Here is a 17,037-nt window from a genome sequence, read left to right as displayed (position 1 = left end):
TCAACAGCCCTTTATGCTAAAAACTCTCAATCAACTAGGTATCAATAGAATATATCTTAAAAAAAAAAACTATGACAAACTCACTCTCAATATCATACTGAATGGGCAAAAACTGGAAGCATTCCCTTTGAAAACTGACGTAAGACAAGCATGTCCTCTCTCACCATTCCTATTCAACATAGTATTGGAAGTTCTGGCCAGAGCAATCAAGCAAGAAAAAGAAATAAAGGGTATTCAATTAGGAAAAGAGGAAGTCAAATTCTCTCTATTTGCAGATGACATGGTTGTGTATTTAGAAGACCCCATTATCTCAGCCCAAAATCTCCTTAGGCTGATAAGCAACTTTAGCAAAGTCTCAGGATACAAAATCAATGTGCAAAAGTCTCCAGAATTCCTATACACCAATAACAGACTAACAAAAAGTCAAATCATGAGCAAACTCCTATTCACAAATGCTATAAAGAGAATAAAATACCTACGAATACAACTAACAAGGGATGTGAAGGACCTTTTCAAGAACTACAAACCACTGCTCAAGGCAATCAGAGAGGACACAAACAGATGGAAACACATTCCATACTCATGGTTAGGAAGAATCAATATTGTGAAAATGGCCATATAGCCCAAAGTAATTTATAAATTCAATGCTATCCCCATCAAGCTACCATCGACCTTCTTCACAGAAATGGAAAAAACCACCTTAAACTTCATGTGGAACCAAAAGAGAGCCCACATAGCCAAGACAATCCTAAGCAAAAAGAACAAAGCTGAAGGCATCACACTACCTGACTTCAAACTATGCTACAAAGGTACGCTAATCAAAACAGCAGGGTACTGGTACCCAAACAGAGATATAGACAAATGGAACAGAACAGAGGTCTTGGAAGCAACTCCACACATCTACAACCATCTAATCTTTGACAAACCTGACAAAAATAAGTTCCTGTTTAATAAATGGTGCTGGGAAAACTGGCTAGACATATGCAGAAAGCTGAAACTGGACCCCTTCCTTACACCTTATACAAAAATTAACTCCAGATGGATTAAAGATTTAAACATAAGACCTAACACCATAAAAAAACCTAGAAGAAAACCTAGGCAATACCATTCAGGACATAGGCATAGGCAAAGACTTCATGACTAAAACACCAAAAGCAATGGCAACAAAAGCCAAAATAGACAAATGGAATCTAATTAAACTTAAGAGCTTTTACACACCAAAGAAACCATCATTAGAGTGAACTGGCAACCAAAAGAATGGAAGAAAATTTTTGCGAACTACCCATCTCACAAAGGGCTAATATCCAGAATCTACAAAGAACTTAAACAAATTTACAAGAAAAAAAAAAAAAAACATCAAAAAGTCGGCAACGGATATGACCAGACAATTTTTAGAGGAAGGCATTCACTGCATTCCAGCCTGGGTGACAGAATAAGACCCTGACCCTGTCTCAAAAAACAAAACAAAAACAAACAAAAGAGAAAAAACATTTATGCAGTGAACAAACATATGAAAAAATGCTCATCATCTCTGGTCACTAGGGATATGCAAATCAAAACTGCATTGAGATACCATCTGATGCCAGTTAGAATGGCAATCATTAAAAAACCAGGAGACAACAAATGCTGGAGAGGATGTGGAGAAATAGGAACACTTTTACACTGTTGGTGGGAGTGTAAATTAATTCAATCATTGTGGAAGACAGTGTGGTGGTTCCTCAAGGATCTAGAACTAGAAATACCATTTGATCCAGCAATCCTATTACTGGGTATACACCCAAAGGATTATAAATCATTCTATTATAAAGACACATGCACATGTATGTTCACTGTAGGGCTGTTTATGATAGCAAAGACTTGAAACCAACCCAAATGCCCATCAATTATAGACTGGATAAAGAAAATGTGGCACATATACACCATGGAATATTATGCAGCCTTAAAAAGTATTAATTCACGTCCTTTGCAGTGACATGGATGAAGCTGGAAACCATCATTCTCAGCAAATTGACACAAGAACAGAAATAAACAATGTATATTATTAAATTAAAAAGTTAAAAAGCAGCAGAAAAACTGTTAAGAAAACTGTAAATTAGTACAACCCATTAGCTTTATATGAAGAGAGATTTCCCAATTACTTCAGAGATACAGATTATAGTCATGCAGCGGCATCAGCTGCATCTGATTTCAGGGGAGATTGCTAGTGAGAAGAAACTCTCTGTTACAACGTGCATTTGAAAAATTCTTTGTGCAGCTTAAGAGTATTTTGGGGATTTTTTTAAGATCTGAAAAACCTTTTCTTCAAGCTATTAAGTGTTTCTACCTCCCAACAAATTATTTCTAAAAATTCAAATGTGTACACTCTCATGATCTTTGAACCTCACCAGAACAAATTACTCCAGCATCTGATCTTCGGAGGCATGTTTGCCTTGGTCTTCCATCATATATACAGTCCCAGAGAGCGGACTCATTTCCAGTGCAAGATATGCTGTTTATCCAAATGCCTTTAGCTTCGTTACGAGGTTTAGCATGATGACTGCCAAAGACAGTAACCGGACATCCTAGCTGTTTACAAACCACGAGGGCTTGTTCATTCTTCCAGTTCAGGTCACATATTGTCCACCACTGTTCATGGATTCTCACCTCTACTCTCCCTGAACAATTGTCATTTCCATCTGCCAGTCGCAGATCCAAATTTGCTCCATCTAGAATGAAGTCATAGAGAAACATCTGAATTGGATTTGGGACAATATCATCAGCGTCCCTCTCCTCTAACCCCTGCCATGTGAAGATTAGATATATCCTTCATACACTGAGAAAAGTAAAGACTGGAAATGCATTTTGTTTTAAAATTTCAACAAGAAGACTTCAGTACTGAAGTGCTTGTTAGTCTTTATGAAAACAATTTTTTAAGTATGAAAATTGAAATTATAAACCTAAGAAACTTGCTTTAGCCTTGCTAAAATTTAAGGAACTAAACATTACAATGAAAAGCCTTAGAATCTTATATATCGTTAATTACACCGATTTTCAAAATATTAGAGTGATCATTTTTAACACAGTAAAATAAAATGTTGGGAAATACTTGCATGTCAGCAACTTCAGAAAGAAAAGGGACAAAAGTGTACAATTAGGAAAGAATCCCTCGTGGATTTAAATAGAAACATGTTCTTTCTCATACTGTTTTTTATGAAGAAGCAAATCTTTGCTTATAAAATATATTTGTTGTAGGAAATGAAATTTGTTCAGTGGTAAATTTTGAAGGAACTGTGTGTTTTTGCTTCATCAGCATATACATCACTTACTTGTCTGTATTCCTGTGACTCTACTTTTTCTTTCTTTCGTTCTTTCTTTTTTTTTTTTTTTAAAAAACGAGGTTTCACCATGTTGGTCAGGCTGGTCTTGAACTCCCGACCTCAGGTGATCCATCCGCCTTGGCCTCCAAAGTGCTTGGATTACAGGCGTGAGCCACCACGCCTGGCCGACTCTACTTTTTCATGCATGCAAGTAAATATATTATATAACCCCAAGAAAGTAAAAATGTGAAGAATTCTTCTTGAAATAATTGAGGAAAGAAGATACAATTTCTATGTCTTACCTCCTCCCATTATTCAAGCTTTTCATATATCATTACAAAAATATAATTTGCTATCTAGTGAGAAATCTGATTCACAGTGAAGAGGTTAGTCTTGGAAGATTTGGAGGTTTATTTTCCTATAAATAATGTGAGTCATAATGGCGATAATAATCATACCTGTATCTATGGAGAACTTCCTGGTTGTCTGGCACATTTTAGGTATTTTTCCTGCACTATTTTATTTAATGCTGTTATCCTAGTCATGATATAAGAAATCTGCAACTTGGAGATTGATTTATGCAGAGTTACATAATTTTCAAGCGGCAGATTTTAAACTGTGAAACTGTGAACTGGTTTTGTTTGTTTAAAAAAAATCCTCTGACTACAGGCCCGAAGAGAAGGCCAGTGTATCTAACTACCTATCCGCCCGTGTGTTGGCCATACCCATCTGTTTTCACTGTTGGGGCTGGTTTCCAACCTTATTTTCACATCCACATCATTCTTCATGACCATTCCTTACTCTTCCAGGGGCACACAATTCCAGAAATTCCAGAGTTTGAATAGCAATTAGTCTTACAGTTAGAGATGTTATATCAAGTCAGAAGTACACTGTTAGGAATTCACTTTATTGTAAGAAAATTTATCAAAATGATTAAGATTCTCTCTCTCTTCCTGTTTCTTCCTCCCTTCTCTCATTTCTCTCATCTTCTCATATCTCCCTCTTTTTCTCTCCTAACTTTTCTCTACCTGTTTTCTTTCCATTTATGTAAAGAAAAATTTTTCTTATAAAATGATGGATTGGTTAAATATACTGCGGAAAACTCTTTTGCATGGTGAAAGTGATTGGTCCCCAAATAAAACTTGCAAGCAAACTAGTATAAAAAGAAAGAAAAGGATTGAAAGACGTTCTGAATATACTATCTTTCCCAAAAGTCCTATGAAGATGGCTTGAAGCCTGGGCTAAGATACAGCTAAACCAATAAACCTCTTTGCCTACATATGTTTTTCTATGTACCTCGTTCCCTGCAGCATATGCTAGACTTAAGCAAAACTCTCTTTAAAAGATGTGACCGGATCTCAAATTTTATAGGAAAGAAGATTAAGGCATCCCCTGTAAGGCTGGTAGAGTAAGATCAGTAATAATTTACTAAAGAAGCCTCTTCCATCAAGACAAAGTGACTCTCAGAGGAAATTAGTTGGCTCTACATGTAGAGATTCTCCTTTCATAGGAGTATTAGAAGGTGTGGGTTTAATCTTATTAAAAGAGTGAACAGGTTTCACTACATCTTTGATGTAATGAAACAAAAAATACTACTGTGAAAGAAACATGAGGGGATATTTGAACCCCTGATACACAAAACTATAAATAAACAGCGAGGGGTAACTTGCTTGTAGTTGAGAGTTGCAAACTAGAAAAGAAATGGCTGCCGACAAAAGGTTCACTAGCATAAGGTACAAAGTAATTAGCAAAGTCATACATTTTTAGATACGTACTCTTTGGAAATAGTTTATTATAATGGAAGGATGTGCTGAAACAAACTCAGTTATAACATAGAAAAATATAGTTGTGTCTATGAATATGCAAAGTAATTACACATTTTTAAATTACACTGAATGTAAGCCATATACTTGTATAGATTAATAGCAATTTTCACTAGATTAGATATTTTGTTGCACCAATTAGAATGAAGTAAAATGGTGTTTGGGGGTTAAAAACCCGTGAAGTTTACAATGTAATATGCTGGCCAAAAAAAAAAAAAAAAAAAAAAAAAATGCAAGCAGGTTCTCTAAGGAAAAATGGAAAGTGTCAATTCTTACACGTCTCGATTGGTTGTAACTTCTTCAGGGTCTGGTCCTAGTTCTCCAAAAAAGTACTTTTATCTGATGTAATCATGTGGGTGTAAGTCTTACCTGAGCAGATCACAGACACATCGTTATGATGAATACAGTGAACATTTACGGTTCCGGAATGTCCGCAGTCCCAAAGGAAAGATTCATTACCGGAGCAGGAGACACCATCAAGCCATATCACATCAGACCCTGGCTCCAAATGAGGCAAGCCAGCGAAATGAAGTGCAGCTCCACATCCCAACTGCTTGCATACGACATCGGCTGCAGCCCTGTCCCACTTATGGTGGCATATGGTCCCCCACCTTCCTTGGACCTTCAGCTCTACTCTCCCCACACAGCGGTTGGGTCCACCTACAAGCCTTAGTTCAAGATCATTGCTATCTGAAACAGAGATACAAACACAAAGCCAAGGTGAAGGTTCGAAACTTTAGATTCCAGATCCTGCTATCCAATAAACACAAATATCTAATAAACGGAGATTCAATGAATGTCTAATTCTTGCTTTTTAAAATTTTTGACAAGTACAACTTTAATGTAATAGAATCTTTCCCAGGAAAGGATCATACTATGACCTTGACAATCCAGCAGAATCTCTGGCGTTTGGGAAATAAAGCGCAACAGGGAATAGAAATGACCTATCTGATTGTGAGTTAAGAACAAATCAATCAAAAGTCAAGAATGCATGCAAATTTATTGTCAAAACATGAGCCTTTGCTGGCCCTGAGCCTAACCAGGAAACATTTTAGAACTTTTAATTGTGTATAAGCAGTGGCAGTAAGATGTCATTGTCATCACTGTCATCATCCTCATTCCTACTTCAAAAAGTTTTCTTCCTTTAAATGAACATTCAACTCCAACTTCTTCCAATATAACTTCCAACCATTCGTCTTACTGGAATTTACTCTCTTGAATGATAAAGATGAAAAATAAAGCTTCCCGGCCAGAGCCAGGCACCTGCCGACTGTTATGACGATGAGCCTAAGTGCAGCAGAAGAACACACACTGTGTGACGTTCGGCCGCGGCCTGGCGACGCGCACCTCCCCGCGCTCTGAGCACGCTGTTTGGAGAAGCCCTTCTCCATCGTCTCCGTCACTTCTGGGTGCAGGAAGGGGCTGGCCAACCGTTCGATGTCGTCCAGCGCCAGGCGGCTCAGGGACCTCTCGTAATCCCTCCGTGGCCGTTCCAGGACCCCGCTGCCATCTGCCGCTCTGAAGTGGCGGGCCAAGACTTTGGAGATCAGCTGCCAGACCTGCGGGGCTGGGGAGTCGACCAGTCTCCGGCCAGCGCCTTCTTCTGGTAGCACCTTCTCCAGGGGTTTGACCACTGGGTTGAGCTTGGAGTTGGGCCCGATGCTCTAATCCGAGAGTCGTTTCCCATCTGCCAGGGCCTTGGCCTTGAAGAGCAGCCGCTGCTGGCGCACGGGGACGGTCGGCTTCTCTGAGAGCAGCTGCTGCAGCGTGGACACCAGCTCGTCCTCCCGCGCCTGCAGGCTGCGCCTTCACCGTCAGCTGCGTGGCCGCTTTCAATTGTTTAGAAGGGGAATTTCATCGCCTGCTCCTCTCCCACTTCTGCCGGTCTTTGCCTAGGTCTTCTAAGAATCCAAGAGTACATTCTCTCTCTCTCTCTCTCTCTCTCTCTCTCTCTCTCTCTCTCTCTCTCTTTCTCTCTCTCTCTCTCTCTCTCCCCAATTGCTAGTTTTGTCCCCATATCTCTCAGTTAAATGTGAGTTTTTTTTACAGATGATTTACCTTTGTTTAATAAATTAACATACAGTAAAATTGACTGGTTTTGTGATTTGTGTGTGTACAGTTCTATGAGTTGTAATACATGTATTGATTTGTGTCACTATTACCATAGTAAGAATATAGAAATGCTTTACCCCATTCACTCATTGAAAGACAGTTAGTCACAGTGTATTACTATTTTAATATATTGCTAGATTCAAGAAATAGGGTATCATATTAGCAATATTTTTAAACTATTTATAGTTTTGTATTTTTATTGATACATACTAGTTGTACGTATTTTGGGGATACATGTGATATTCTTATAACTACATATAATGTGAAATATTCAAATTAGAGTAATTTGGATATCTGTCACCTCAAAAATTTATCTTCTCTTTGTGGTGAGGACACTCCAAATTTTCTCTTGTCTTTAGATGTTCTTGTCTTAATCTAAGAATGGATTAAGGAAATAGATTCCCAGAAATAATGTGGAACCCTAGGGTGTAGGCATACTCGAAAAGATTCACAATTGGGTATACCGTTTGCCTTTTGCTTTTGTTATTTTGAGCAGAGATCCTGTTACTTGCAAAAGCCTTTCTCTGCCTCAATTTTGGACTTGGACTTTTTCAACTACCATGTCTAGAAAAGAGCGTAAGATAAAGAGGGAGAGAGTCAATGCCCAACATGGTTTGTTCCTCTTTTTCTCTCTTTGCTGCTCAACATCCAGTCATCCAAGGGAAAAAAAGAAGAAATAAAGAAGAATGACTCTTCTCATTGCTACTGCATGTATATATGACTTCTATGGAAGGTGAGATTATTGAGGCTATAGAGTAAGTTTATAAACCTAAAGATGGAATTAGCATTTTTCCAAGAAGAGATTATTATAGTGTTATGTATTTTAAAAGAGATAGGCAATATATAGGGGATATTAATTCAAAATGTGTTTTTTTAAGTAGACATAAGAAAGGAAACTATGTATCTTTGTAAATGTATATATGTATTCAAAATTTCCTCATAAATTAAGTTTTATTTTTGTATACTAATTTATGTAAAATCTGCCCAATTGTAGCACGCAAAGTTCAGAACCCACCAAAAGAGACCCTCGGTAAACCCAGACTTGGAAAAGGTATCCTAAAGCAGCAGCTCCCCACCTTTTTGGCACCAAAGATTGATTTTGTGGAAGAAAATTTTTCCACGAAAGTTGGGGGGAATGGGGGGGAATGGCGATGGTTCCAGGATGAAACTGTTCTGCCTCAGATAACCCGGCATTAGATTCTCATACGGACTGCACAACCTAGATTCCCCAAATGCACTCCTGTGAGAATAGGGTTTGTGTCCCCGTGAGAATCTAATGCCCACACTGATCTGCGAGGAAGCGGAGCTCTCTCAGTGATGCTCTCTTGCTGACCTCTCACCTCCCGCTGTGTGGCCCAGTCCCTAACATGCCGTGACAGGAACCAGTTCACAGCCCAGGGATTGAGACCCCTGTCCTAAAGGCTACATTTCTAGAAATAAGGGATAGCACAGACTAGCCTTTGAAGGAACTGAAGCCAAGATTCAGTCTCTAACTGTGACTGAATTAAGGTTATCTGAGATTGCCTTTTGCCAAAAATATAAAATTACCCTACATCTGGTTGACTTTATAGTTTTTCGTGAATTGTGCATCTTACTCTCTCAGAAATAATAAAAGTGTGGAGAGAATAACATGATTGAAAACCAAGAGAAAAAAAGACACAATCAACAGGAGGTATGAATTACCAGAAACAGATGGTAAATCACCATCCTTAATATGTACAACAAAATAAAAGGCAAGACAGAAAATTTTGGCAGAAAAATAAAAACTATAAAAATAAACCAATTGAAGGTTCTAGAACTGAAAAATGCAGTTAATTAAATTATTAACACAATAGATTAGTTTAATAAAATTCATCAAAGAAAATAGTATTAGCATGCTGCAGGATACAAGCAGAATCAAGCAGAAAAAGACAAAATATAGGAAATGCAGAGAAAAAAAAGTTTCAAGAGGCACAAGGTAGGGAATAAGAAAACAAATATTCGTGTAATTGCAGTTCCAAAGAGTAAAAAGATAGAGAATTCAGAAAAAAAAAAAAAAATTGAAAACTTAGCAGTTAAGGGCCAGCGCAGTGGCTCACGCCTGTAATCCCAGCACTTTGGGAGACTGAGACGGGCAGATCAGTGGAGGTCAGGGGTTCAAGACCAGCCTGGCCAACGTGGTGAAATCTCGTCTCTACTAAAAATACAAAAATTTGCTGGGCGTGATGGCATGCACCTGTAATCCCAGTTACTAGGAGGCTGAGGCAGGAGGATCACTAGAATCCAGGAGGCAGAGGTTCCAGTGAGCTGAGATCACGCCACTGCACTCCAGCCTGGGCAACAAAGACTTCATCTCAAAATAAAAAATATATATGTGTTAAGAATTTGCCAAAAATTGAGACTCTTCAAATATAGCCCCAGATTCAAGCATCATCATAAACTAACAAGCACGGGAACACAAAGAAAATTACATCAAAGCACATAATGGTAAAATGGAAATTAAAAACAGAAAAAAAAAAAAAAACACTTTAAAAGTACCAAGAGACTAAGATGAGTTCCCTTCAGAGAAAATTCAATAAAAACGACAATTCCCTTTTCAACAGAAAAGAAAAAATCATAAAACATGGAATAATACTTTCCAGAGAGTAAAGGGAATACTGAATAGCCTAAAATTCTGAGTTAACTCTTAAAGATGATATTGCTAGTTTTCCCTTTAAAAAATAAATCATTATGACAAATTTGAACATAGATTTCCTTTTTTAAATTTCCGTTTGTTGAAAGTCTTACTAAAACAGATCATTACAGGATCCAAATGATGATGACCATTATTATTCCCCTGATATGGTTTGGATGTTTTGTCCCCTCTGAATCTCAGGTTGAAATGTGATTCCCCAGTATTGAAAGTGGGGCCTCGGTGAGGTGTTCAGGTCATGGAGGTGGGTCTTTCATAAATGGCTTTGTGCCCTCCCTGCAGTAACGAGTTCATAGCGGAGCTGGTTGTTTAAAGAGCCTGGCACCTCCCCCACCACCTTGTTCCCTTCTCTCTTGCTTCCTCTTTCCACATGATATGTTGACTTCTCTTTGGCCTTCTGCCATGATTGTAAGTTCTCCAAGGTCATCACCAGAAGTCGTTGCTGGTTCCACGATTCATGTACAGCCTTCAGAATCATGAATCAAATAAATCTCTTTCCTTTATAAATTACCTGGTCTGAGGTATTCATTCATAGCAATGCAAATTGACTAATACATCCCCCAATCACAGTGTTTGCATACCCAGAGGAGCTATTTATTTCCCAAGCAGGATGTATTAAACATCTATATATTCTTGGATTAAGCACTAACATTAGGATGAAAATTCACATTGACCATAGAGTGTTAACTCAGTTAATTACAAACAACTAGTAGCATCCCAGTTCTGAGGACACACAGTTCCTCACTGATCCTGGACATCAACATTTCCCACTTCTTCACATCAGTTACTACCATTCACTGTCTCTAACAATTCCTTTCTGTCTTAAAAATAGACACAAGTCCAAGTCATAAGCGAGACCAAGGAGAAAAAGTCTTCCTGGATTTGAAAACATCATTTATCTCCTTAATTCTTTTGAACATGCCTTTCTGACTCAAAAGACTCATTGCTTTAATGCTAAAATACTGTACTCTCAATTCATTTTACTAAGAACTGTTCATTCATTTCTAAAACAAAAGGGAATTCAATAAATGATGTATTCATTCACTTAAGAACACTTAATTCTTCTGGCTGAAACTTGTTAGATTTGTTGTATATTAGAGGAAAATAGACCCCCAGGAAAAGGGTTTGAAGATATATCCGTGGGACACTCTCATACTGTTTTAGGCAGGACACCAAAATTACATAAGTAATTAAAGAATCTTTCATAATACAATTCTTGGTCAAAAGATAAAATAGAATTGAAATAATCTTCCCATAAAGTTTGAAATGGAACATGAAATTTCAATGGAATAAATGTTGACTACTTGTGTATGCATAATAAAAATAATTTTAGAAACATGCAAATTCTAATCACAAGGACATGACTGTAATCTTAAGGAAAAGATAAATTATAGTGCAAAAATATTGCACACTATGTGGGGAGTGTGAAAAGAGAAAGATCACAGGGAAAAAAATGTATATTGCAAGTATGATATCAACATAGAGGCAAGCCGAAAGAACATAAGCCAGATGGCAGAAAGACCTTATATCTCCCACAGAAAGAACAATTTTAACAACCATTTATGAATGATAATATTTTTATGGAATCCTAAAGGTACCTATAAGAAGTTCAAACACCTTGATGGAGCAAAATATAAATGAAAATAGACATATTGAAGAGGATAAGAAGAACATTTTCACTTTTCCCATATCACTCTTCTCCTAGGCAGCACAGCTTATGACCAAGAGAGACCCCCTTAGTTCAATTTCTCCCATGGGAGGAGATGGAAATGAAGTGAGTGCCTGAGTTTCTTGGCCTTATGGAACATTTCTGTCTCATCTCATCTAGAACACTGAGAAGATTCGCACAACTGAATAATCTGGGGACCACTAGGAGAAAAGAAAATGGGTGGAGGCTTACAGCAACTAGTGGATGCTAGTAATTAGACACACATGCTACCAACCAGCTCATTATCTCTACCAAGAAACCTGCTCACAAGCCCTGTAGAATGCCTGACCTGTGGATCCCTCAGCTAGCTAACATTTACCCCCATCATTCCACACATCTCGCCCCTGGGCAGTGCCCCACACTTCCTCACAGAATGTGTGTGAGGTTCCAAAGATGACATATGTGGGCCTCCCCAGATGGTGCATGTGAGACTTTGTAAACAGCATGTATAAGATCCTCAGATGGTGTATGTGTCTTTTGCAGACAGCACACAGATATCAGCAGCTGACTCGATTTTGCTGAATAAGGAGGAGGTGTACAAGCTTGAACTCTTCCGGGCACTTGCCTAAGAAAAATAAATGGGAATCCCTCAGTACTCAGCCTGGTTTTGCAAGATTGAGAGAAAACACACAGTCCCAAGACTTCCACACTAACAGGAAACAAAAGAAGTGGATAAAGCATACCCATAGAAAAGATTTGAGAGACCTAACCTTTAGGTCTAGAATCTCTAACCAGGTCAAGTGGTCAAGGTTCATCTTCTCCAAAGCATCAGTAAAGGCTAGAGGAGATTGCTTATTCAAATGAAAAAACACCAACACATGGTTCCATCTAGTAAAGACTAGAGGAGATTATTTATTCCAATGAAAAGACAAACACAATCAATGAAGGAAATATGGCACTACCAAAGGAACAAAACGAAGTTCTAGTGGCTGACCCCAAAGAAAGTAAGATCTAAAAATAGCCTGACAAAGAATGAAAAATGATCTTCTTAAAGAAACTCAATGGACCACAAGAGAACATAGATAGGCAACTAAACAAAAACAGGAAAACAATGAAGAACAAAATGAGAAGTTCAGTAAAGAGAGAAACAATTAAAAAGAACCAAACAGAAATTTTGGAGAAAAAAAATACCATGGCAACTGAAAAATTTAATACAGAGCTTCAGCAGCAGATTTGATTGAGCAGAAGAAAGAACCAGTGAACTGGAAGATCACTTGAAATTATCCAGTCAGAAGAACAAAAAGAAGGAGAAAGAATAAAGAAAGCCTACAAGACTTACAGGACACTATTAAATGAATCAATATATCTATTATAGAAATTAGAGAGAAGAGAAAGATAAAAAACAGAAATTTGAAAAATAATAATAATTATAAATTTCTCAAATCTTGGTAGGAAAATGAGCATCCCAAACCAATAATCCCAAAGAACTCCAAATGAATCGTACATAAGAGAACTTTACTGTTATACACAATAAGCGATTGTCAAAAGTCAATACAAAAAGAAAGTAGCAAGAGAAAACCAACCAGCCACATGCAAGGAAATTCCCATAGAGCTATCAGTGAATTTCTCAACAGAAAACCTTGCAGGCTAAGAGAGAGTAGGATGAAATAGTCAACGTACTGGAAGAGAAAAAGAACCCTGCCAACCAAGAACATTACACTTGGTAAAGCTTAATTTCACAAATGGAGAGATAAAGACGTTCCTAAACAAGAAAAAAAACGAGAAAGTTTATCACATCTTCCTTAAAAGAAGTGCTAAATAAAGTTCTTTCCATTGAAATAAAAGACTGCTAGTTACAATAATTTGCTAGTGGATATAAAAGATAAAGATATGTATATTCTGACATCAACAACATAATCGATGCTGTGCAGGATCAACATGGACAATGGGCTGGAGCCTGACGAGCTGGTGGATCGCCCTTGAGGGGGCATCCAGATGGCCGAGGGTAGCCAGCACTGGAACCAGCTCCCAGCAAATGAGACACAGAGGCCTAGAGGACTTCACCATTCCAAACGAGGTGCCAGGCTCCTTTCTGTGGGACCAATAGGGCTCTGAAAATAGGCCCAGGGAAGGAGCCACAAGGCGAGATCCACCCAGGGGGGCAAATCAAGACAGAGTAGGGGGGCACGTCCCTACCTCAAAGATGCAGCCAGTTTGGAGGTTCAGGGGACTTAACTCCCTCTGTGCTCCAATTCAGATTCTGTGCTTACCTCATCCCTCCTGCAACCCCTGGTCCACAGGAGCCCTGCCAGATGGTTGGGCACCTTGGGTTGGGCGTAGTGGGTAGTTGATGTAAATCTGACCAGCAAGTTGTTGCACGGACCTGGGCAGAAGTTTGGACTAAGGCCAGCAGGACCGACCATCCCACAGAGGGAGGCAGAGTGGAAAGCGGGGAAACAGACCATAAGGCCTGGCAGGCCTCGCCTCCACAGAACTCAAAGTGAAGCCCTCACTAGAGAGCTTGGCAGCAAATACACCAGTTTGACCCCAACCAGGAAGATCCAGCTGGGGAAGGAGAGATGCCATTGGGAAAGCAGGGCAGGGCCAATCTCACCTTCACACAAATTCCGGGGGAGGGCCACCCACCCAGCAACCTGACCGAATCCTGAAGAGCCCAGCAATGCCCTCTACAGGCCAAAAAAGATACAGCTCCAACCTCAACAGAAAGAAAACACCCACGCAGAAACTCCTCCTGAAATCACCAACTTCAAAGATTAAAGGGAGATAAATCCATGAAGATGGGGAAAAAAATGCAAAAAGGATAAAATCATCAAAGAACAGAATATCTCTTCGCCTCCCAGGGATCACAACTCCTCACCATTAAGGGAACAAATAACGACAGAGAGTGAATCTGACAAATTGACAGAAGCAGGCTTCAGAAGGTGGGTAATAACAAACTTCACTGAGTTAAAAGACCATATTCTAACCCAATGCAAAGAAACTAAGAATGCTGAAAAAAGGTTAGACGAAATGCTAACTAGAATAACCAGCTTACAGAAGAACATAAACAACTTGTTGGAGCTGAAAAACACAGCATGAAAACTTTGCGAGGCATACACAAGTTTCAACAGCTTTATCAATCAAGCAGAAGAAAGGATATCAGAGATAGAAGATCAAATCAATGAAGTAAAATGAAAAGGCAAGATTAGATAAAAAAGAGTGAAGAAAGAATGAACAAAGCCCCCCCAAGAACTATGGGATTATATGAAAAGACCTAATCTACACCTGATCAGCATACCTGAATGTGACAGGGGGAATCAATCCAAGCTGGAAAACACTCTTCGAGATATTATCCAAGAGAACTTTCCCAACCTAACAAGCTAGGCCAACATTCAAATCCAGGAAATACAGAGAACACCACAAAGATATTCCTCAAGAAGAGCAACCCCAAGGCACATAGTTGTCACCAGGGTTGAAATGAAGGAAAAAATCCTATGGACAGCCAGAGAGAAAGGTTGAGTCACCCACAAAGGAAATTCCAACAGACTCACAGCAGATCTCTTGGCAGAAACCCTACAAGCTAGAAGGGAATGGGGGCCAATATTCAACATCCTTAAAGAAAAGAACTTTCAACCCAGAATTTCATATCCAGCCAAAATAAGCTTCATAAGCAAAGGAGAAATAAAATCCTTTACAAACCAGCAGTTGCTGAGGGATTTTGTCACCACCAGGCCTGCCTTGCAGGAGCTCCTGAAAAAAGCACTAAACATAGAAAGGAACAACCAGTACCAACCATTCCAAAAATGTACCAAATGGTAAAAAGCATCAACACAATGAAGAAACTGTGTCAACTAACGGGCAAAACAATGAGCCAGTAACACAATGGCAGGATCAAATTCAAACATAATAATATTAACGTTGAACATAAATGGCCTAAATGCCCCAATCAAAAGACACAGACTGGCAAACTGGATAAAAAGTCAAGACTCATCGGTGTGCTGTATTCAGGAGACCCATCTCATGTGCAAAGACTCACATAGACTCAGAATAAAGGGATGGAGGAAGATTTGCCAAGCAAATAGAAAGCAAAATGAAAAGCAGGGGTTGCAATCCTAGTCTCTGATAAAACAGACTTTAAAGCAACAAAGATCAAAAGAGACAAAGAAGGGCATTACATAATGGTAAAGGGATCAATGCAACAAGAAGAGATAACTATCCTCAATATATATGTACCCAATACAAAGCACCCAGATTCATAAAGCAAGTTCTTAGAGACCTACAAAGAGACTTAACCTCCCACACAATAATAGTAGGAGATTTTAACACCCCATTGTCAATATTAGACAGATCAATGAGGCAGAAAATTAACAAGGATACACAGGACTTGAACTCAGCTCTGGACCAAGTGAACCTAATAGAAATCTACAGAACTCTCAACCCCAAATAAACAGAATATACATTCTCCTCAGCACCACATCATACTTATTCTAAAATGGACCGCATAATTGGAAGTAAAACACTCCTCAGCAAATGCAAAAGAATGGAAATCATAACAAACATTCCCTCAGACCACAATACAATCAAGTTAGAAGTGAAAATTAAGAAACTCACTCAAAACTTTTAGTCAAGACAATCCTAATCAAAAAGAACAAAGCTGGAGGCATCACACTACCTGACTTCAAACTATACTACAAGGCTATGGTAATCAAAACAGCATGATACTGGTACCAAAACAGATATATAGACCAATGGAACAGAACGGAGGCCTCAGAAATAATGCCACACATCTACAATCATCTGCTCTTTGACAAACCTAACAACAACAAGCAATGAGGAAAGGATTCCCTATTTAATAAAGGGTGTTGGAAAAACTGGCTGGCCATATGCAGAAAGCTGAAACTGCATCTTTTCCTTACACCTTATACAAAAATTAACTCAAGATGGATTAAAGACTTAAATGTAACACCTAAAACCATAAAAACCCTAGAAGAAAACGTAGGCAATACCATTCAGGACATAGGCATGGACAAAAACTTCATGACTAAAACAAACAGCGAAAGCAATAGCAACAAATGTCAAAATAGACAGGTGGGATCTAATTAAACTAAAGAGCTTCTGCACAGCAAAGGAAACTATCATCAGAGTCAACAGGTAATCTACAGAATGGGAAAAAATTTTTGCAATCTCTCCATCTGACAAAAGGCTAATATCCAGTATCTACAAAGAACTTAAACAAATTTATAAGAAAAAAAATAACCCCATCAAAAAATGGGCAAAGGATATGAAAAGACACTTCTGAAAAGGAGATATTTATGCAGACAAAAAACATTTAAAAAAAAAAAAAAAAGGTCATCATCACTGATCATTAGAGAAATGCAAATCAAAACCACAATGAGATTCCATCTGATGCCAGTTAGAATGGTGATCATTAAAAAGTCAGGAGACAACAGATGCTAGAGAGGATGTGGAGAAACAGGAACGTTTTTA

At 38.6% G+C, this 17,037-nt stretch overlaps 1 protein-coding gene and 1 pseudogene across 1 annotated transcript in view; both read right to left on the bottom strand.

Annotated features, from left to right (window-relative positions):
- The window catches only part of CD163L1 (CD163 molecule like 1), a 72,862-nt gene that overhangs the window by 43,649 nt on the left and 12,176 nt on the right, over window positions 1–17,037 (bottom strand). The window contains exons 5-6 of the mRNA XM_074403149.1: window positions 5,489–5,809; window positions 2,385–2,705 (exon numbers count right to left, since the gene is read on the bottom strand). Coding sequence (XP_074259250.1) covers window positions 2,385–2,705; window positions 5,489–5,809 — 642 coding nt within the window. The remainder of the gene's footprint in view (window positions 1–2,384; window positions 2,706–5,488; window positions 5,810–17,037) is intronic.
- On the bottom strand, window positions 5,817–13,973 carry LOC120364946 (uncharacterized; annotated as a pseudogene).

The sequence above is a fragment of the Saimiri boliviensis genome, chromosome 7 (assembly GCF_048565385.1).
Source record: "Saimiri boliviensis isolate mSaiBol1 chromosome 7, mSaiBol1.pri, whole genome shotgun sequence".
Taxonomy (NCBI): Eukaryota; Metazoa; Chordata; class Mammalia; order Primates; family Cebidae; genus Saimiri; species Saimiri boliviensis.
This window is presented reverse-complemented; position numbering and strand designations above follow the sequence as displayed.